The 23,539-nt window shown below is 36.0% G+C and overlaps 1 protein-coding gene across 7 annotated transcripts in view; it reads right to left on the bottom strand.

Moving 5' to 3' along the window:
- FAM172A (family with sequence similarity 172 member A) overlaps positions 1–23,539 on the bottom strand; it is a 418,896-nt gene that overhangs the window by 346,176 nt on the left and 49,181 nt on the right. For all 7 annotated transcript variants that reach the window (XM_041752634.1, XM_041752632.1, XM_041752628.1 and 4 more), the window contains one exon: positions 21,125–21,225. In XM_041752634.1, the coding sequence (XP_041608568.1) occupies positions 21,125–21,225 (101 nt within the window). The remainder of the gene's footprint in view (positions 1–21,124; positions 21,226–23,539) is intronic.

Below are 23,539 nucleotides of genomic sequence, written 5' to 3'. Positions count from 1 at the left end.
CAGTGCTCATCCCGTCAAGTGCCCCCCTCAGTGCCCGTCACCCATTCACCCCCACCCCCCACCCTCCTCCCCTTCCACCACCCCTAGTTCGTTTCCCAGAGTTAGGAGTCTTTATGTTCTGTCTCCCTTCCTGATATTTCCCACACATTTCTTCTCCCTTCCCTTATATTCCCTTTCACTATTATTTATATTCCCCAAATGAATGAGAACATATAATGTTTGTCCTTCTCCGATTGACTTACTTCACTCAGCATAATACCCTCCAGTTCCATCCACATCGAAGCAAATGGTGGCTATTTGTCGTTTCTAATGGCTGAGTAATATTCCATTGTATACATAAACCACATCTTCTTTATCCATTCATCTTTCCATGGACACCGAGGCTCCTTCCACGTTTGGCTATTGTGGACATTACTGCTATAAACATTGGGGTGCAGGTGTCCCAGCGTTTCATTGCATTTGTACCTTTAGGGTAAATCCCCAACAGTGCAATTGCTGGGTCGTAGGGCAGGTCTATTTTTAACCCTTTGAGGAACCTCCACACAGTTTTCCAGAGTGGCTGCACCAGTTCACGTTCCCACCAACAGTGTAAGAGGGTTCCCTTTTCTCCGCATCCTCTCCAACATTTGTGGTTTCCTGCCTTGTTAATTTTCCCCATTCTCACTGGTGTGAGGTGGTATCTCATTGTGGTCTTGATTTGTATTTCCCTGATGGCAAGTGATGAGGAGCATTTTCTCATGTGCGTGTTGGTCATGTCTATGTCTTCCTCTGTGAGATTTCTCTTCATGTCTTTTGCCCATTTCATGATTGGATTGTTTGTTTCTTTGGTGTTGAGTTTAAAAAGTTCTTTATAGATCTTGGAAACTAGCCCTTTATCTGATATGTAATTTGCAAATATCTTCTCCCATTCCGTAGGTTGTCTTTTAGTTTTGTTGACTGTATCCTTTGCTGTGCAAAAGCTTCTTATCTTGCTGAAGTCCCAATAGTTCATTTTTGCTTTTGTTTCTTTTGCCTTTGTGGATGTATCTTGCAAGAAGTTACTGTGGCTGAGTTCAAAAAGGGTGTTGCCTGTGTTCTCCTCTAGGATTTTGATGGAATCCTGTCTCTCCCTCTTCGCTGATGACATGATACTCTACATAGAAAACCCAAAAGCCTCTACCCCCAAGATTGCTAGAACTCATACAGCAATTTGGTAGCGTGGCACGATACAAAATCAATGCCCAGAAATCAGTGGCATTTCTATACACTAACAATGAGACTGAAGAAAGAGATATTAAGGAGTCAATCCCATTTACAATTGCACCCAAAAGCATAAGATACCTAGGAATAAACCTAACCAAAGAGGTAAAGGATCTATACCCTAAAAACTATAGAATACTTCTGAAAGAAATTGAGGAAGACACAAAGAGATTGAAAAATATTCCATGCTCATAGATTGGCAGAATTAATTTTGTGAAAATGTCAATGTTACCCAGGGCAATTTACACGTTTAATGCAATCCCTATCGAAACTAAATTTTTTTTTATCATAACTGGATTTATCTACCTCTTTCAGTTCTATCAGTTTTTGCTCTGTGCATTTTGAAGGTCTGCTATTAGGCAGATAAACTTTTAGGATTATCATGCCCTCTTGATGAATTAATCCATTTGTCATGATTAAATAACCTTGCCAAACCCTAGTAATAATATTTGCTCTGGAATCTCATTTATCTAGAAGTTAATCATTGCAGCTTCCATTTGATTAGTGTTAACATGGTATATATTTCTGTCATGTTTTTATTTTTATACTTCATGTCTTTATATTTAAAGCAGGTTCTTACAGACAGCATATGGCTAAGCCTACTTTTTAAATCTAATACAATCCCTGTTCTTTAATTGGATTTTTTAGACCATTTATGTTTATAATAATTGTGATATTGTTGAATTTAAATCTGACTTCTTGCTGTTTATCTCAGGTCTTCCTTGTTCCCTTTATGCTCATTTCTTGGCTTCTTTTACACTCAGTTTTTTTAGTTATATCACTTTATCTACACTCAGTTTTTTTAGTTATATCACTTTATCTCCATTTTTAGTTTATTTATTAAATCTTTTTTTTATAAGATTGGTCCAATAATTACTGTATACTTTTAAAGTCTTGGAGCCTATCTTGATATTGTAACACTTCACCTATAGAATAACTTACAATTCCTTCATTTCTTTCTTCCCAGTCTTTGTGCTATTATTATACATCTAATTTGTACATATGCTTTAAATTCTATAATGCATTATAATTATTTTTTGTTTAAAAAGTCAATTATCTTTTGTTGTCAGCTTTACTGACTTACAATTTCACATCATAAAATTCATCCTTTTCAACTGCACAATTAAGTGGTTCTTAATATATTCATGGAATTGTGAAAACATCAACACTCTCTAAAATTTAGAGCATTTCCATCATCCCCTAAAAGAAACACCTACCATTCCCTGCACCTAGTGTCTTGTCAATAACTAATTTACTTTATGCTTCTATTATATTTGCCTCTTCAGGACATTTCATACTTCAGAATTCTTCAACACATGTTTTTGTGTGTGTGTGTGTGACTGCCTTCTTTCATTTTCATAAGGTTCCCAAAGTTCACCCATATTCTAGCATGTATCAGTACTTCATTACTTTTTACTGCCAATTATTTCACTGTATGGATGTACCACATTTGTTTATCCATTCATCAGATGACAGCCTTTGGGTTCTTTCCACTGTCCTGCTGTTTTCAACAAGACTGTTTTCAACAAGACTGCTATGAATGTTGGCATACAAGATTTATGTGTGTATTTAGATACACACTTATGATTGGAATTTCTGGGTCATATAGTAATATTATGATCATATGGTTTAACAACTGAGGAACTGCCAGACTACTTTCCAAAGTGGCTTCATCATTTTACAATCCCACCTACAATGTAGGACTGATTTCTTGCTATTGGAACTTTGAAGTTGAAACTCTAGTATCTTCTGGCTTGTACTATTTCTTTTTTTTTTCTTTTTTTTTTTTTTTTTCTGGCTTGTACTATTTCTAACGAGAAATCTGTGATCATTGTTCTTTATTCCTCCACCTGCTTTTAGGACTTTCTCTTTATCACTAGTTCTTAGCAATTTTATTACACTGACTGATTTTCTTAATATTTACTCTGTGTGGGGTTCACTGTACTTCTTAGATCTGTGGATTTAAAATTTCCATCAAATTTGGAAAATTCTCAATCATTATTTCTTTTTTCTTTTTCTTTTTCTTTTTTTTTTTTTTTTGTCAGACATCTCTCCTTCTAGGACTCCAGTAATAAATATCTAAGGCCCCTTGATATTGTTCCCAGCTCTGTTATTTTCAGCCTCTTCTTTTCTGTTTCATTTTGGATGGCTTCCATTGTTATGCCTTAGTTTCACTTATCTTTATTTTTGCAGTGTCAAATCTGCTTTTAACCTCATCCAGTGTATTTTTTCAAATAACATATTATTCTTTTCATCTGTAAAGGTTCAATTTGGATCTTTATTGCATCTTTATTTCCCTCCTTATCATGCTCATGCATTTCTCTATATTCTTGAACTAAGGAGAATATCTGTAATAGACATTTTAATGTTATTTTTAAAAAGATTTTATTTATTTATTCATGAGAGACACAGAGAGAGAGAAGCAGAGACACAGGCAGAGGGAGAAGCAGGCTCCTCGAAGGGAGCCCATTGTGGAACTCGATTCCAGGACTCTGGGACCACACCGTAGGCTCAACTGCTGAGCCACCCAGGCATCCCACATTTTAATGTTCTTATCCACTAATTCTATCCTATATATCATTTTGGACTTATTTTTATTGATCCAAATTTCTCCTGGTTACAGGATGTATCTTCCTACTTTTGCAAATGCTTGGTAATTCTGATTGGATGCTAGACACTGAATTTTATGTTGAATGCTGGATTTTATTGTATTCCTTAAAATATCTTGAGGCTTTATTCTGGGATTGTGGGATGCAGTTAAGTTACTTCGATGTTTAGTTCTTGTGAGGATGTTTTTGAGCTTTATTAGAGCAATTCCTGAATAGCTTTTAGCCTGCAGTTAATCTGATTCCCATACTAAAGCAATGCTCTTCTGAGTAATACCAAATGTCCCATGTGTTAGATTGTTTCACTCTTGCTGGTAGATACACAAACTATTCCTGGCCCAAGGAAAGTTTTATGTGTGCCCCTTTCCAGCAGTTTATCCCCTGTCTTTAGCAGATTACTAAAGCATGCATTTTAATAGATTATTCACATGCACACATTAATACTCAGCCAAAAACTCAAAATAAATCCACTAACGAGCTCCAGAGCATTTTCTTTTTGATTCTGTGCAGTTCTCTCCTTTTTAGTATACTATCCCACAAATTTGAGGAAATCCTAGCCAGCTTGGCCTCCCCAAACTCTGAATGCCCAACTCAGGGACACCTCCAGTCTATGTTTGGGTTTCTTCTCCCCATGCTGTAGCCTGGAGCCTCTCCACAGGTAGTGATCTGTTGCACAATTCTGAAAACTATCGTTTATACATTTTTTCTGGCTTTTAAAAATTTCAGGTGGGGGAAAGATTCTTTCCTCGTTACCCTATCTTGGCTGGGAATAGAAGTCCTATATGCTTTTAGGAGTATAAACAATTCATTTACTAATATTCTGACATAAAACCAACTCCTTTTCATTGAGTATTATTCTACTGCCTAGAATTACATATGCCATACTCATTATGCTACATCTATGATTTCTAGTTTACTTTCTTTAAAGTACAGAGCACATTTAAAACATTTAATACTTGCAATGAGTGAAAGAGTCTTGAATTTATAATTCTCTACACCCCCCCACAATTTCTTATACTAACTACAGAGTTTCTTTCAGTACCTGCTTTTATTCAATCTTTCCTAATTTACTCAAATTTGTTTTCATAAAAATAACAATTCTTCTTCTTTCAGTTTTCATGGCTTTACAGAATTATAATGAAAAGCATAATTTGAATACACAAGTTTGGAAATAAACTCAGCTGGAAGAAAAGAGGCAGTCTACTAGAGAAAACCCTATACTAGCCACAACATTCAGGATGAACCAGTCATTTAATAAGTAAGCCAACAGTCAGAAGTTTGTTAATAAAGCTTCCCCTAAATATAATCAAATTGTAGCCAATAATTTAGTATCTAAGGACTATAGGCTTTTATTAAATATTTCAGAGAACAATCTGTTGACCAAAGAAAGTAAGTCTCATATAAAATGGCAATTACTTAGAAAAGACTATAACCCAAAAAGGAGATTGTGCTAGGAAATCCCACTACCTTTCCTAATAAAGGTAATACTATGAAAATATTAAATACAGGTTCTGACAGATTTTGAAGAAGACAAAAGTGAAGTTTGTATGAAAGGAAGATAAACAGATCACATGAAAGGGATGGTGCAGACAATATCTCAGATATCAGTAAGTGATGCTAACAGTATGCCAACAGCCTAATATACACACCATAGAGAGCAAGTCTGCATAAGAATTTGTACCAATAAATCAGTTATTTCCCATCTTTATAAACATAGGAAAATGTTATACCTTACCTTTCAATCTCACAATTTTTTTTTGAGGGGGGGGGGGGTTGTGGATATTTTTCCCTGTTAGATTTTTTATACCAAATACAGGCTTTTAAAGAATGGGTTTATTACTACCAGAATGCCATATCTTCCCATTTTACATAAACACATGTAAAGACACAACAGGAAAAATGCTTCAAATTCCATATAACAATACTCAACAGAAAAATCAAATTGTTATCATATTTAATATTCTGTCAAATATACTATTGAATACTGGTCCTATGCCAGTCTCTATGCTGGGTACCAGGAACAATGCTGTAAAGCAAATTAATAGAGCCTCTGATCTCATCAAGCTCACATTTTAGAGAAAAAGAAGTATTTAAGAAAGATATTAAATGCAAGAAAAAACAAATGTATTATGAGTTATGGAAGTAAATATCTACATCTGTGAAATCTAACCTAATCCTCGATCAGAGCAAGGTCTCACAAAAAAGGGAGACTTAAGTTATTACCTGAAGGATGAATATCTGTTAAATAGACAAAAGAAGAAAGAAGTCTTTCATGAAAAGAAGGGAGGCCATACTAAGGCTGTGAGAAAAATAACTTCAAATAACTCCTGAAGTTCATAATGGCTTGTGTTTATAGTACAACAGAGGAAAATGAAGCTACACAGGTCTGCTCAGACTTTGTGGTCCATAGGAAGTAGTCTGACCCTTATCCTAAAATCACCGAGAAATAGAAGGTAATAATGTTTTAATGTTGGAATAACATTTTGGCTTCAGAGTGGAGCTGTCAAGAATTACTTTTAGCCAGGGAGATGAGTCAGGAGAACTCTGTGAAACACCTCCACTGATCTCCATGTGACTTCAGGCTATAGAAATCATCATTATTCCTCCTTGGAATATATTCTTCACATAGCTTTAAGGACATCACATGTCTCATGATTTTCCTTCTGCCTCAACGGATGTTCTTTTTAGTCTCCTTTGCACTGTAGATAAATGTGATGCCCCTTCCAAAGGGACAAACTCATTTCAGGTTTGAGTTAAAATACATACCTGTTGACACATGATCAAACATTATTCTGGCTACTTCTGTGAGGGTGTTGAATGAGATTTACAATTAAATTGGTGGACTTTAAGCAATGTAGATTGTCCTCAGTAATATGAGTGGGCTTCATCCATTCAGTTGAAGGGCTTACTTAACAAATGAAAACTGACCTTCCCCAAACAAGAGGGATTTCCATTTATAGACTGTTTTTGGACTCAAACTGCAACAAATTCTTCCCTTGTTCTCCAACCTGCTGGCCACCCCATCAGATTTTCGACAATTCGTTCAAACCTCATGAGACCATTTCCTGAAATAAAGGTATTTCTCTATATATAAACAATCTTTTGGTTCTATTTCTCTGGAGAACCTTAAACAACACAGTATCCATTTAGCCTTAGTTTAGCCCCAATACACCTATGAAAAGAGAGATATATTAAACATTAAGGGAAATGAAATGTAATACCTGTTATAATAGAATTATTTTATAAAAGCATATATGAGACACAAAGGAGAGAGATGTGCTTTCTAGCCTATATGGATCAGGGAAGCTTTCTCAGAGGTTGATCTAAGCCTGAAAGATGAATAAATACTCTGCAAGCAGATGGGAGGGGGGCGGTGAAGCAACATCCCTGGCACCAAATGGTCCCTGCATGAGAAGAAGCCCAGAGATATGAAACAGCATGGCATATTAGAAAACCACAAGTAGGTTTATATAGCTCAAGCATAGGGTGAGTGGGGAATAGGGCAGAGAGGAGGCAAGTGACAAAACCAGAAAAATATAATAGGGCCAACTCATGAAAGATCTACTTTGAGAAGGCAAGCGGTTTGAATCTTATTTTGAAGAGAAACACAAAAAGAATCTAAAAACAGGCAAACTTGATCACAGCTGCATTTTAAAAAGATACCTCTGGTAGCTGTGTTAAAACAAGTTCAAAGAGATGGAAATGATGGGAAGGAAACAAGCATGGATGGATTACACTGGAGGTCACTGCCTTGGTCTGATTAACTGCCCTAACAAAATACCATAGCCTAGGTTGCTTAAACAACAGAAATTTATTTCTCAGACTTTTAGATGAGATCAAGGTACTAGCTGATTAGACTCCTAGCTGTCTTGCTGGCTTGCGGACAGTCACCTTCTTGCTATTTCCTCAGATGGCCTTTCCTCAGTGTGTGCAGAGAGAGACAGGCAGAGGAGAATCTCTCTCCTTTTCCTTTTTTTTTTTTTTTTTTTTTCTCTCTCCTTTTCCATGTAAAGCTACCAACCCTATCAGATGAAGACCCCGCCCTTATAACTTCATTTAACCTTAATTACCTCCTAAAAGTCCTATCTCCAAATAGAATCACATTTAGGGTTTAGGGTTTCAACATGTGAATTCTGGGAGGGGGACACAATTCAGTTCCATAGCCGCACTGTAGCAATCCAGGTAAGGGATAATGGATACCTAAGTGGAACCAATAGCAGTGAGGGTGGAGAAAGATGTAATGGTAAGAAGGTAAAAAGAACAAAACCTGGTCACAAGTTAAATACAAGTGAAAGGACTTATGAACTTTCTAACTTACATAACTGGATGGATAGTAACACCATTCATTAAAACTGAGAAAGTAGGTTACTGGCCTAGCAGAACCCCAGGGGCTTCAGATTTAGAAAATGCAGGTGAAGAACAGAACAGAAGAACAGAAGTCAGATGTCCGACTCCTAGCAGAGGGATTATTGAAGATCTATTTACTGAAGACTTAACAACAAAGTCTGAATTTGACTGTGCCGTGGTTACAAGTTAACCTGTTAGCCTGTTATGTGGATGCTGACAGCAGACACAGAACTTCTGGGTCCAAGACAAAGGCCTATATTAATCATGACATAGCATAAACATGTTTGCATTGGTTCCCTGGATCCCATATTCCTGTGAGGGAGTATGATATGAGCATAGATGGATTCTGTGTTCACATTGGTTTGACTTAAAGGTAAGGAATATGAAGCCTGGTGAACCTACCATTTTAGAGCAAGCTGTAGGCAATTCTGTGTTTTGCTTCATCTTATACCTCATCACAAATCCCTTACACAAATACAACTCTGAGAAGTGGCCCATGTAAAAAGCACGTAGGGCCTTGCATTCTTGACATATGTAAAACATGTAAGAGCATGAGAAAATCTTGTCACAACACTCACGGACCTAGTTCATTCCCTCCAAGACTCGAAATGCATTTATGCCTCAGACAAAATACTAAATAAAGTATTTCTAAAACAATGGAATGAACTATCTGAAGACAATTCAAGTGCTAAAATGGATGCTGTTATCCCCAGGAAAGTATTCCAGATTCTACTCTTTGAGGAGTCCCAAACAAAATAGTACTGTCCAAGAACACTAAAGTAAAGCCTGCCAAGAGCAAGTCACACTCATGTAAAAGAAGCTCCTTCAAGTTTCCTATCATCTTCTATTTTTCCCCCAATATTTAATTGTGAAACTATTCAAACGTATAGAAAAGTTGTTAAATAATACAATAAACACCTTTACATTTCCCCCTTTGATTGAACAACTGTTAGCAACATTTTGCCAATATATGCTTTCTCTTTATTTCTATAGGCTTTTTTCTTCTCTTTATTAAGAAGCATTTAAAAAGGGGATCCCTGGGTGGCTCAGTGGTTTAGCGTCTGCCTTTGGCCCAGGGCGTGATCCTGGAGTCCCGGGATCGAGTCCCACGTTAGGCTCCCGGTGTGGGCCTGCTTCTCCCTCCTCTGTGTCTGCCTCTCTATATATATACGTCTATCATAAATAAATAAATCTTTTTTAAAAAAGAAGAAGAAGAAGCATTTAAAAATAACAAGCTTTGGGGGCACCAGGTTGGCTCAGTCGGTTAAGTGTCTGCCTTTGGCTCAAGTCATGATCCTGGGGTCCTAGGATCGATCCCTGCATCAGGCTCCCTGCTCAGTAGAGTCTGCTTCTCCTTCTCCCTTTTGCCCCCTCCTCTCAGCTTGTGCTCTCTCTTTCTCAAATAAGTGAATAAAAATCTTTTTAAAAAAAGATCAATTTAGGGATCCCTGGGTGGCGCAGCGGTTTGGCGCCTGCCTTTGGCCCAGGGCGCGATCCTGGAGACCCGGGATCGAATCCCACATCAGGCTCCCGGTGCATGGAGCCTGCTTCTCCCTCCGCCTGTGCCTCTGCCCCTCTCTCTCTCTCTCTCTGTGACTATCATAAATAAATTAAAAAAAAAAAAAAAGATCAATTTAAAAAATAAAAAATAACATGCATTGTCTGATCATGTCCCCGTGCTGTCATTTACTTTTTTTCTCTATTCCCCCTATTTTGTGAGAATGGGAAGACACATCTAAAGGTCTCATTAGAGTCAGATTCAATATATAAAACCAGAATATTCAGTTAAGGCATTGTACTTCAAATTGTATCACATGAGAAAAAACATAAATGTCAAGTTATTCTATTACTAGTAATACTAACTGTTCACTTAAGTGAAGTGCCCACAGTTAGATCTCTATTTTAAGATACATATTTTTCCCTTTACAACTGCAAGAAATCTCTGAGGTGATACTTTGGTACTATGCAAATATACTGTGCAAAGAGAACCTCGCATCGTTTCACCTAATGAAATTAGCATCCACTGATCGTTCTCTGAATCCACTATTTCATGGAAGAGTTGTACATTAGTTTTCTATTATTAATGGAACAAAATCACAACAAACTTAACAGCTTTAAACAAGACAATTTAGCATCTCACATCTGTAGATCACAAGTCTGCACTGGTTTCTCTGCTCTGGGTTTCACATGGCCAAAATTAAGGTGACAGCCTACAGGTTCTTATCAAGAGATTCTGAAAGAAGTCAGCTTCCAAGCTCTTTTGGACTGTCGGCAAAAGCAGCTCGCTGGGATGTGTAGGCCAGTGATCTCTGCTTCCTTAAAGGCTATGAGTACAGGGACACCCTTAGCTCCCACAGGCTTGTCTGGTTCTCGAACGTGGGCCCTGTATCTTGGGCCAGCAAGGATGTGTTGAGTCCTCCTCATGTTTAGATCTCCTGGCTTCCCTTCCAGTGCATCTCTCTTATAAATTCCTCTTCTGTTAAATCTTTGTCACTCACTCTTCTGCCTTTCTTGTCAGTTTTAAGTAACTCACATAATTGCAATGGGTTCACCCAGATAATGCAGAATAATCTATTTTAAGGTCAGCTGAATAGTAATCTTAATTACATCTGCAAAGTCCCTTCACAGGAGTACCTAGATTAGTGTTTGATTGAATAAGCAGAAAATGTGAATCTTCAAAAAGCATTTTAAGAATTATGCTACCATAAGTATCAAAATGGTGATTTTATAATTCTATCATATTTACTACTCTTACCAGCCAGTATTCTTTGGTAAAGGAGAGCATTCCTTCCTCAGCAGCAAATGAACTACAGTTCCTTATAAAAAGACTAGCTGCTTAATTCTCTCCCTTTGATTACCAATTTTTATTTAATTTTCAACAAATGATGGCAAATTATATATATTTTAAAATTAATATTTTTTAAAGAAACATTAAGAAATGATGACTTTTTATTAAATGTTGTATAATTACTAGAACCTAAACTCATTATGTTTTATATTCAAATTGTCTCAATTTTGGCCAAAAGAAGCCCTTTCAGACTGGCTCCTCTGTCCTTTCACATACTTCCATTAGACTAAGTGTTTCCTTACTGGTAAAACACGTTGTGCTAGGCTCATCTTCTATTTTCCCTATTTACCTTTTCTCTAATTACCCTTGACTCTTTTTACTAAGCAAGGCATTTAGACAGCAAAGTGTTAGCACTAAGGGTACCACATGTTAAGAGAGAACTACTACCTCCAAGCCTTTTTGATGAGTAGAACTAGGAAATATATTTTAAAAATATAATGAGTTTATAGTGATATTCCAAAATTAAGTTTAAGTTTTGTCTACTGGGTTTTCCTAACTGCTTTGTTACTCTTTTATCTCATCCTGTAAATTATAGTTCACAATTACATTTACATATTTATTTGCTTTAATATACTATATTAATGAAATAGCATCAACATTATTATACCAACATCACTATTAATAAAGCACTGAGTTAATTTTAACATTTCATTGGCCATTCTCAACAAATCCAACAAAAGAAGTATCAAGTACTATATCCAAAGTCCATCAGAAATAATTATTTTTTCTCTTTTATTATGTTACTAACTAGATATACACTTCATCTTCTTCTAAATTTTGTGGTATTTTTTTTCTAACATATTAAAATGTATAATGGTTCAAAAATCAAAACTGCACAGAAAGGTATTAGAGGTTTGTTTCTCAATGCCATCCTTTCATCTCATTCCTCCAAATTCCTCTAAAGATAAATATTAATTTGAAGGTGATTTTTCCAGTCTTTTTTTTCACAAAAATAAACATACAACAAATATATGCATTTCCTCTCCTTTCTCACACAAAAGGGAAAATGCATCTGTAATTTTGTATATTGGCAATTTCTCAACTAAAGAGATTATACCACTTTATTTTACATTCCCACCAGAAACATATGAAAAGTCCTTTCTCACTACAGTCTCATTTACTGAGTGTGTCAACCTGACAGGTGAGAACTGTTATTTTAGCATAGTCTTCATTAACATGTCTCTTGTTATGAGTGAAGTTTAACATCTTTTCATATATTTAAAGGCTATTTGCATTCTTTTTCCTAAACTCCTTGTTTATCCATGTTGCCCATTGGTTGGGATTTCTGTGGGTTTTCTTTGTTTGTTGGGGGGGCTTTTCCTTTTTTTTTTTTTAAGATTTTATTTATTCATGAGAGATACAGAGAGAGAGAGAGAGAGAGAGAGAGAGAGAGAGAGAGAGGCGCAGAGACACAGGCAGAGGGAGAAGCAGGCTCCATGCAAGGAGCCTGATGTGGAATCATGCCCTGGTCAGAAGGCAGGCACTAATCTGCTGAGCCACCCAAGGACCCCTGGGGGCTTTTCCTATTCAAATTTTAGAAGAGCTAGTATTCTTTGGCAATTTGCTTGCTTTCCGATATGAAAAGATTTTACAGGCTCATGTCACTTGTTTCTAGCTGCACAATGGAATCCAACATTTCTCCAAAGACTCTATGTTACTTTAATAGGAAGTAGTATTTCAAAACCACAATCATTGATACTGGGTTGGTATTTCAAAAACATGATCAATGCTACTGGGTTCATAGTTTTATTTAATTTTTTACATTGAGACCTCTAATCTATTCGGAGTTCATTCTGGTATATATTGTGATTAAAGGTCAAATTTTATATTCTTACAAATGATTATCAATTACTTAAAGTTCATTTTTCCCCAGTGATTTATAACTGCACTATAATCTAAATTATATTTCCATGTGTATTTAAACTTTCAATGTATTTGTGGACTTTGTATTCTGTTCAATTGGGTCTGTGTGTTTGCCACACAGTGTCAATGCCACTTTGTTTTTAAGAGGCTTACAGTGTTTTTTCAGTTGGGTTTTCTCATTATTTCAGTGACTACTTCTTCAATTCTAAGATGTCCAATTACTAATACCATCCTAGATATAGTATTCCACTTATAGGTATAGATGCTGAAGAGAGATGGACGTCAAAGAAAACTGCTGACCAACTCTGGGCTGATGGTCAGTTTTTCATCTCTATCAGAGAAAGTTAAATTCAATTTCAGTATAAATAACTAGACTAAGAGAAAAAGGGGAAAAGAAAAACTAGAAATTAAACCTTCATAATATTAATAATAAAGGTAAATTATAAATCCTAAACATTAGAGTGCTATTTTTCTAAAGTTATACACACAGTAGTAAGCCAAAACCAGGACCCATATTTCTGTATGGCTAGCCATTCCTTTCTGCCACAACATAAGATCTGTAAATTTCATATTACATGAAGGTATTAATTATACACAGAAAATCACATTATATTTGAAAATTTTGATATTAAATGATAATTTATACTCTTATTCTTTAAGTTGTTCCTATTCCAAATACCTAAATTTGGCAATTGAAAAAAACCCTCGGAGAGGAAGATGGCAGTGGAATAGGACCCTAGGTTCACGCTATCCCAAGAATACAACTTAATAACTATCAAATCATTCTAAATACCCCAGAGATCAACCTGAACACTGACAGAACTCCACAGATAAAGGGAGATAAAAAGTCACAGAAGAAAGTGGGAAGTGCAGAGCTATGGTTTAGGGAAGAAAAAGATCATGGATGTTGTGGAGGGGAGGGAGCTGTGGTCACAGAGTAAGGTTGGCAGGAGCACAAAGGTGAATGAACAGGAGGTTATTTCCCCATAGTCATTGGCCTGGAAAATGAGAGAGGTTGAATTCCATGAGTTCTTACAACAAGTGGACCTTAAAGCCTGGAGTTTTAAAGGTCATTGGACTTGCTGGGATAGAGCCTGGAGGGCATTAGGAAGAAGGCAGGCAAACCCCAGGGGCATACAGCATGGAAACAGTGATCTGAAGAGCACCTGGGCACACAGTGGGAGATTATTTGCTCTTCTCAGAGCATCTCCTTGAGAGACAGCATTCACAGATATAGGGTTCCTAGAACAAAGGAGTCAGCCAGCATCAATTCTCTCGACCATCCCTCACAGTAAACACAGAGCCACCTGCAGGAAGCAGCACAGTGTGGACACTGGCTACCTAACTTACTTACACTAAGCGTTCCCACCCCCTGCAGTCCATGGAATTGCCTTTCTCAGTCAGGCCTGCCTCAGTCTTAGCCATGGGCCCTTCCACAGGAGACCAGCACAAACCTCTGCTTACACCACATCTCCCAACCAGAGAGTTCTACAGGGCCTCAGTTCTGGTGGAGGTGGTGACAGGTCTCATTTCACAAGCAAACCAGAGCACATCTAGTTAAAATTCACCACTTTCAGGCCAGGGCTCAAACACTACCAAGAGCAGGCACAAAAAAGTCAACTGGCCTATAGGAGAGAGCAGCCAAAAACAGTACAGTGGACACCGGAGACACTCTCAAAAGTGCCAGGCCTAGGCATTACATGGCCTCTTCCTTATAAGGTCATTACTTTCACTAACAGGAGACATAATTGGCTTTACTAATACAGAAAAGCAGGCAGAGACTCAGACAAAATGAGAAGATAGAGGAATTTATCCCAAATGAAAGAACAAGACCTGGTCATGGTTAGAGATCTAAGAGAAATAGTTATAAGTAATGTGACTTAAAAAAAAAAAATAACGTGACATTTAGAGAACTTAAAGCACTAATTATAAGGATGTGACTGGACTTGAGAAAAGAATAGAGGGCATCAGTGAGACCCTTACCACAGATATAAAAGACTTAAAAAAAAGAATCAGAGATGAAAAGTGCAATAAATGAGAGTAAAAACACCCTTGATGGGATCCCTGGGTGGCGCAGCGGTTGGCGCCTACCTTTGGCCCAGGGCACAATCCTGGAGACCCAGGATTGAAATCCCACGTCGGGCTCCCGGTGCATGGAGCCTGCTTCTCCCTCTGCCTGTGTCTCTGCCTCTCTCTCTCTCTCTCTCTCTCTCTCTCTGTGTGTGTGTGTGTGTGTGACTATCATAAATAAATAAAAAAATTAAAAAAAAAACACCCTTGATGAGATGGAAGAAGCAGAGGAATGAGGTAATGACACAGAAGACAAAGTAATGGAAAGCAATGAAGCTGAACAAAAGAGAGAAGAAAGAATTATGCAAGATGAGAACAGTCTTAGGGAACTTAGTGACTTCATCAAATGTAATGATATTCATCTTACCGGAGTCCCAGGAGCAGAGAGAGAAAAGAGAGTAGAAAATTTATTTGAAGAAATAATAGCTGAAACTTCCCTAATCTATGGAAGGAAACAGACATCCAGATCCAAGAGACACAGAGAACTCCCATCAAAATCAACAAAAGCAGGCCAATACCAAGACATATTATATTAAATTGGCAAAATATAGTGATAAAGAAAAAATCTTACAAGAAGCAAGACAGAAGAAGTCATTAACTGGGGTGCCTGGGTGGCTAGTCAGTTAAGTCTCTGCCTTCAGCTCAGGTCACAATCCCAGGGATCGAGCCCCACATAGGGCTCCCTGCTCAATGGGCAGCCTTCCCCCCTTCACCACTTGTGCTCTCTCATATGCTCTCTCTCTCTCACTCTCTCTCTCTCTAATAAATAAAATCCTAAAAGGAAAAAAAAAAAAGGACTTACAAGAAAAAAACCCACAAGGCTAGCAGGAGATTTTTCAAGAGAATGTGGCAAGCCAAAAGGGAGTGGCATGATATATTCAAAGCACTGAACAGGAAAAAATCTGCAGCCAAGAACACTATATCCAGCAAGGCTATCATTCAGAATAGGAGGAGAGATAAAGAGTTCGTGACCATTAAATCCACCTTACAAAAACACAGGCCTACCTCAAGAAGCAAGAAAAATCTTAAATAAACAACCTAACATTACATCTAAAGGAACTAGAAAAAGAGGGAGTCCTGAGTGGCTCAGCGGCTGAGCATCTGCCTTCAGCTCAGGGTGTGATCCCGGGATCAGGGATCAAGTCCCGCTTTGGGCTCCCTGCGAGGAGTCTGCTTCTCCCTCTGACTCTGCCTCTCTCTTTCTGTGTCTTTCATGAATAAATAAATAATAAACAACCTGTAAAAAAGAAACCAGAAAAAGAATAACAAACTAAGCCTAAAGCAGCCAGTATAGAAGGAAAGAATAAAGATTAGAGCAGAAATACCTAATATAGAAACTTTAAAAAAAAAAAAAAAGAACAGATCAATGAAACTAGGAGCTAGTTCTTAGAAAAAAAAAAATCTACAAAACTGATAAACCTCTAGCCAGACTTAGCAAAAAGAAAAGAAAAAGGACTCAAAATCACAAATGAAAGAGGAAAAATAAAAACCAACACCATAGAAATGCAAACAATTATAAGAGAATATTATGAAAAACTATACACCAACAAACTGGACAACCTAGAAGAAATGGGTAAATTCCTAAAAACATATAAATTAGCAAAACTGAAACAGGAAGATATAGAAAATTTGAACAGACTGACAACCTGCAAAGAAACTGAATCAGTAACCAAAAAACTCCCAAAAAACAAAAGTGCAGGACCAGATGGCTTCATAGGTGGGAAAAAAAAAAAAAAATGCCCTTCGTTGTTTTGTGTGATTCTATCCAAGAGTAAAGAGCCAAGCTTATAAAACTACTAATCACTGCTATTCTCTTATTAAACACATTGACCATTTATTATTTTTTAAAGAGGTAATTAAGATAAATATTAAAGGAAATACAAAGACCCGAATTAGGCAAGAAAATCAAACCTCTCATTAGAGTTTCTGCTCGATTACAAATTCTCCATTTAATAGTAATTCAGTATTGACATGAAAGAGATAGCTAGAAGAATTTCACAAATTACATGCTAGTTTTTACAAATGAAGTCTAAAGTCTAAACTCTACTTACTACTTAACATGATAGCCTTTGGAGTCTTCCTAATTGAGCCTACAAAAACATTATTCTCTGGCATTCAAGTCCTGTACATATACCAAAGAATTCTATTTTGAAAGCTACCCTTTCACATTACTCTCCCACTTCCTTAAACCCTGACAGTACTTTTCTAAATTTAGATAAATTATCCAAACTTATTATAGGTTATATATTTTTATCAAGCTATATGTAGATGGTAAAAAAAAAATATGTATTAGGAAAAGCATTTGTTTGACTATAAAAAGGTAACTATGTGAATGCAAAGAGTATTCTTTTGTATAGTTATAGAACCGCATTCGAAAAACAAACTGACATCTCAGTTTATTTTATTTACACAATAAGTTTAATTTACATAGAAATGACAGAGCATTTCAGGAGCAAGTCTTAAAAACAATTTCTGCTGAATGACTGCTATAATAATCTCCTTAAGAGAGAAATAAACATAAACTAAAATGGCAGTTATGAAACATACATAGTAATTTTCCAGTAAAGACAAAACTCAATATTTAGTAGGAACTTACTAAAAAAAAAACAGAAGGGGTTTTGGTTTAGAGTACTGGCCAATGTTAGAATCTGCTACCTTAAAACTTCAATCTTAGTAAGGCAAGCTCCTAAGCGATAAACTCAAATTTGCACTATCTGCTGAATTCCACCCTATCCATCAATGAGAAAGGAGATTTTTCAATGCTTCTATGTCCAGAACATGGTGAGATGCTTTCTATAGGCTCTCAATGCATCTAGCAATCTCACTGGTAACATGAAGTACTAAATTATTTCCAGAATTTAAATGCAAAGGTTAATTTCTTTCTAGGAACTTTAAGACAGTTATACAAGAACTTCTATTTTCTGAATTATGGTGAATTAATAAGTCTAGTGTTTGTCTATGAAGAATAAAAATTTTCCAACACAACATATCAAAATACAGACTACTTTTAATCAAATAATTTTAATCAGCAAAGCTGTAATCATCTGCAAATCTTAGAAATTAAAAGGGAATTAGAGTGAAATAATTGAAAATTGCTTCATTTTACAAATAGGAAAACTATCATTAGCATCTCATTTTCCTTTCTTCTGATAAGAAAACATCTTTATGGCCAAATTCCTAAAATCAAGAAATTTCCTAAAAGGCACAGTTCTCGAATTTATAGCAGTTTATACATTTTATCATTTACTATTCAACAAATATCACGAAAAAACAAAAAAAAATTCCCCAAATTGCTAAAAAACATGCACTAAAAAAAATACTGTAATACAGAAGTATCCTAAGAGAAATAAAGCAAACTCATGCCATTAGTTTACTAACAATATTTTTTAACTCTATTTTATTATTTTTAATTTAATTTTTAATCTTGCTAAGTGGCATATTTACATTTAAAGTCACCGTAAATCGTTCTTGGAAGAAGGCAAGATAGGCAGAAAAAGAGAATGAGAAGAAAGGAAACTGAGAAAAGAGATAGAGAAAGTGGCAAAGGAGATGAGAGAAGGCTTCCTAGGAGACACGTGAGCCAAAATCTGAAGGCAGGGAGAGGTAGGGGTATTGTGAAAGGGAACAAGGGCATTTCAAAGAGAGAAAACAGTATAAGATAAAAGTACAAGGTATGAACCGGAAAGTATATCTGACTGAAAGGCATAGCTTAGAAATAGAAATGAAGGAATATGGACAAAAAGATAGGTCCACCTATGCATTATTAAATTCCACCATAATGAACACCAAATTCACCATAGTGAAAATTGTATCATTATTCAATTATTCATATGTAACTAGAACTCATACATAATCCTAAAATGTAGGAAATGAAATTCAATGAATAATCAACCTTCAACAGTGACATCAGTAATGAAAACAAGTATTTCAAACAGGATATGAGAAGCAAGATGGTAGAGAACAAAATGCTAACAACTAAACTTCCCTTCTCTCATCCTTGGATCTTTTGTTGTGGAAGTTTTACACTAGAAAGTTATGTTTACTTTTGATAAATATATTGGGAAGTAAATGGGATTGGTACTTGAAGCCCAGGGGGTCCACTGATCTATATTTGAGATACATTGCATTATAGAATAAATCCTGTGATTTTGGGTGATCCTTTGGGGCCAACTTGCTCATGAACACAAATGTGAATGTAGGCATATGAGGTGGGAAATCTAGATAATGCAGAATATTTTCTATCTATATATAATTATTAAAGTGAAATTTCAAGATGCTTTGATTATAATGGAGTTAGATCCACCAAAAATTAAAACTGTGACCCTCCCTATGTTCAATGAACATAAGATAGGACATCCGAGGAGAAAGGAATCACTTACACATGAAATAACCTAATAAAACACAGTTGTTAAATTTTGACAGAGATGATGCTAGAGGATACAGGTTAAGGGTAAAAAAGATGCAGACACCAAAAAGCGCAAAGTCTGTTTAGAGAACAGCACCTGCCCAAGTGAACAAATGTGCATGGCTTATGGAAAAGAGTAAATTGTAAGCCACATTTAAAAACAAAATGAAACAAAAAAAAAAAATTAAAAAAAAAAAAAAAAAAAAAATGAAACAGAAGAAACATCCCCAGTTCTTCTGTAAAGTCAGATACTATGGATATTATATTCGAATCAACATAATAACCAGTTTGCTGCACATAATTAATTCAAGTGGAAGCTGACAAACATCTCATGTGCAGCAGAAATTATTCAGGGCATTAAATATCCTTAAGTTACAAATGTTAGAGAACAATATCAAGAACTGTGAAGGACCTGAGATTTTATCCTGTTTGTGAGCTAACAAGTTAGCCTGCTATTTCATGGATACTACCAAAAGACACTAGACCTGTGTCAGAGACAAAAGAGTTTATTATTTAGGGTATATATAGCAAGCAGCACAAGCTTATTTTCATCTCTTTCTTTTGTCCTTCAAATCCCAAAGAGGTGATGTGAATGGGCTAAGGATAGAGGCTAGGCATGATGTGGGACTGTACCATAGCTGAAGAACCTCAAAATTTATGGAGATCAATCTTATAAAGGGGTTGCTAGCAAACCTGCCCATTTTCTGCCACTAAGAGCATTTTCTTGGATAGCAAACAAATCTTTTCTCTGCCTTGGAGGGAGACACAATCTCTTTCTTCCAAGTTGTTTCCTATACAAACACCCCGAAAAGATAGTTCACAACAAATGCTGTCAGTGCTCTGTTCAGACACATGTGGAAATGCAGTCTATGGAGAATTGTCTCCCAGCAAACATAAACAAAGTTTCACATATTCTTTATGCTACTGCTTAACCAAGTAATTCATTCTGACTAGTATTTTAAAGAATCAAAACAGGGATATAGTAACTACAGCTTTTCGTCAGAGAACTAATGTAGTATGTAGTTATTACACTAAACCAATGCGTCCCTATGCAGTTTATTAAAATTACTTAACATGATACTGAATGAATAAAACTTTTTGGCTTTAACAAAACATTCACATGAATAACAAATGACATTTTCAAGGGTTCCTCCCAGTGGCAGCATATGAGAAACCTAAATGGTCACAAGACCTAATCCTTCACCAAGTCATAGATAAGTGAGGCCTAATTAATAGCCAAATAAATATCAATCTTCACACAGATGAGCACTTTTTTTACCTTTATATGGAGGAATAACTGACTGTGATGATTTGATATACATATATATTTGTAGAACGATAAGCAAGACTAATACAATTAATACATCCATCACCTCACATAATTAACATAGGTAACTCTTTAAGATAAACACTTCAAAGAACATGTATTACTCCTGGCAATAACAGAGGATTCAACTTTTTAAAAATATTTAAAAGATAAAATTTGGCATGAATTTGTTTTCTGATGTAATGACTCACTACAAAATATTAAGGTCATGGGAAGTGTATGATTACATAAAAACTTTTAAACTGAGAATACATTTCAAACATAACCACTGAAATAAAAAAAAAGCAAAACCTTTTTTAAAATCACTATTTTTTTAGAAAGACTTCATGAATTACTTTAACTTCGAAAACTTTATTCTGACTATTCAAATTGGAAAAACAACAACAACAACAAATTTAAAGTTGAATATATGACCGTACCTCGCCTAGAGCTTCGTATCTTTTCTGGTTCCACCTGTGCAAGTCTTCTCGGTAGTTAAAAACAAATGGTTCTCCTGTTTTTATGTGTCTTAACTGCCCCTCTAGAAGATAAACAAATAGTATTGCTGATTCAGAGTATATTTACAATACTATGAAAAATCTAACAAATGTCTGATAAAAGTCTAAAATAACTTTCTCAGAAGTTTCATTTTTTTCATTAGATTTTCCTTCAGACATCAGAATGAAGCAAACACCTAAATACTCTTTAAAAATGGCCCCAACTATTCAAACACTGGTTTTTGACCTCCATTTCTCTAAAGCAAATTAACAACATTTGAGGGCCTTTAATGTATATAAAGATCTTTGCTAGTTACAGCTTGAACATGGTTCTAGTTCCTCAGCTTAGAGATTACCTGAGGAACAAAAGGATAAATATTAAAAAGTTAAGCAACTTTTCAGGAAGTTAAACAGGAATGAAGTAAGTCAACAATCTAAAAACTGCCACAGGCAACCCATGTAGACAATAAAGTCTAAAATGAGTTTGGGAAACTGGAAGATCCCTATAGGTTAGAATAGGTTCAGAGGGTCCAGTGAGATTTCTCAACTAGGCCTTGAAGTATGGTTAAGATTTCAAACAAGCACTGGAGAAAAGTAGTGAGCCAACCAACAGGTTTGGACTGTCAAATCAGACACACTCAGTTCAGAGATTATGCTGACAGTAACTCAAGGTAATATCAAGGGAATAAGCAATCAAGAGGTACAGGCAAAAAGCCGGAGAAGTCTGGGACAGCCTGGGCACTTCTTCCAGGTTTTTTCCTCTCATTGCCAGCACTCTCTGGTCCAGAGCAGGTGAGGTCTCTAAGTGAGGCAAAAAGGTTACCTCATACATTAGTGAGCATTTGGTTATAAAATACTTCAATTTTATGTGCCAGAGAGTGGTACTATTTATATGATATTTTCCAAAGAAATATACTTCATACAGCCACAGATTATATGTTTATTTACCATAAGCAATGCCACATTCAGTCATCCTGCTCAAAGTATTCCATGGATAAAGCCTCTGCTCATAGTAAACGTTAGTCTGTAATCACTAAAAGATTACATTATCATCATTTTCTAAGGAGAAAAGACCAGGCCACCTGTCTTCTCTCTGTCCCATAAGTATTCTCCTGGTGATCAGGAGAGAAATAGACCACAGCCCAAGTACTTTAACCTATTCTCCTCTGCCTCTACCTAGCAACTTAAAACAAAAATGTAAAAAATGGATAGAAAATTCAAATAACAGTGAACAGTCCATTTTAACAGAAACAAAAAGAAGTACTGAACCAAACTGGAGAATATGTTGGGATCAAACAGTAGAAGTCTCAAACTACTATATCTGGACCTGATGCAAAGAGCAGTGAGGCACAAGAAAGGGGTTAGAGCCCAAAGAAGGGTATGATCAAGCAGAGTGGAACCCAGTATTTCATTTTTACTCAATCAGGACATGCAGGAGTGGACAAAAACTTAAAAGGAAATAATGACACTGAAACTGAACTCTGGAAATACTACTCCAAGTAAAATTACTTCACTATTTTTATGAATCAATTTCACTACATACAAAATTGCTTTTAAATATGCAAAATAAGGGCTAATCCTTATTTGTAAAGTTTTAAATACTCTCAACATGAGATACTGTGTTGAATCACCAGAATACTCTTTTTTGAATTCTTTAGGAAAAATGGGACCTGTCAAAATAAGCCACCTATTAATTAGCACTACTGTTAAAAGTGAAAATAAGGTTATAAGGCAAAGAAAGTGAGCATTTTTTATCCAGAAAAAGTAGCTAGATAACTTATATATTTATTTGCAAATATGGCATTTCTCAAAGGTTTGGACAATCTCTCCAGAGACTGTCAAAGATCTGTTTTAGGACATTTTAGCTACGGTCCTCAAAATCAGTTGTAAAGTTTCACATGTATACCTAAAATGTGTGCTCTTCTGGGAACTGTGTCCATATATTTTTTTATCAGATTTGTTATGGAGTCTAGGACCTCAAACATGCTATCACTTTCCTAAATGAATTAATAATCTGAAAGTATTAGGATACCTTCTGACGTGTATTAAGAGTTCAATAAATATCAGGTTCAAATGGTCTGCCACAAGACCAATTATTTTTTCTTAGTGATACAAAAGTGTGCTGAGCATACACCAGAGCATAGGGTGTATAGGTGAGGGCAAAAGCAGAAAAGTCTTCAAGTTCTTTATCAGCAAGAACATTTGAGCTGGACCTTATACAATTACAACAACAGGAGAATTGGCTAAATGGGCATTTTAAACAAAAGATGTATATGAAAAGGCACAGTGATTTGAAAGAATAAGGTATCAATTTGATGCAGGTAAAAACAATCTCTTCCCCTTTGGCTTAGGGGGAAC

Source organism: Vulpes lagopus, chromosome 4 (assembly GCF_018345385.1).
Source record: "Vulpes lagopus strain Blue_001 chromosome 4, ASM1834538v1, whole genome shotgun sequence".
NCBI lineage: Eukaryota > Metazoa > Chordata > Mammalia > Carnivora > Canidae > Vulpes > Vulpes lagopus.
Note: the sequence above shows the minus strand (reverse complement) of the source record. Positions and strands in the feature narration are given on the sequence as shown.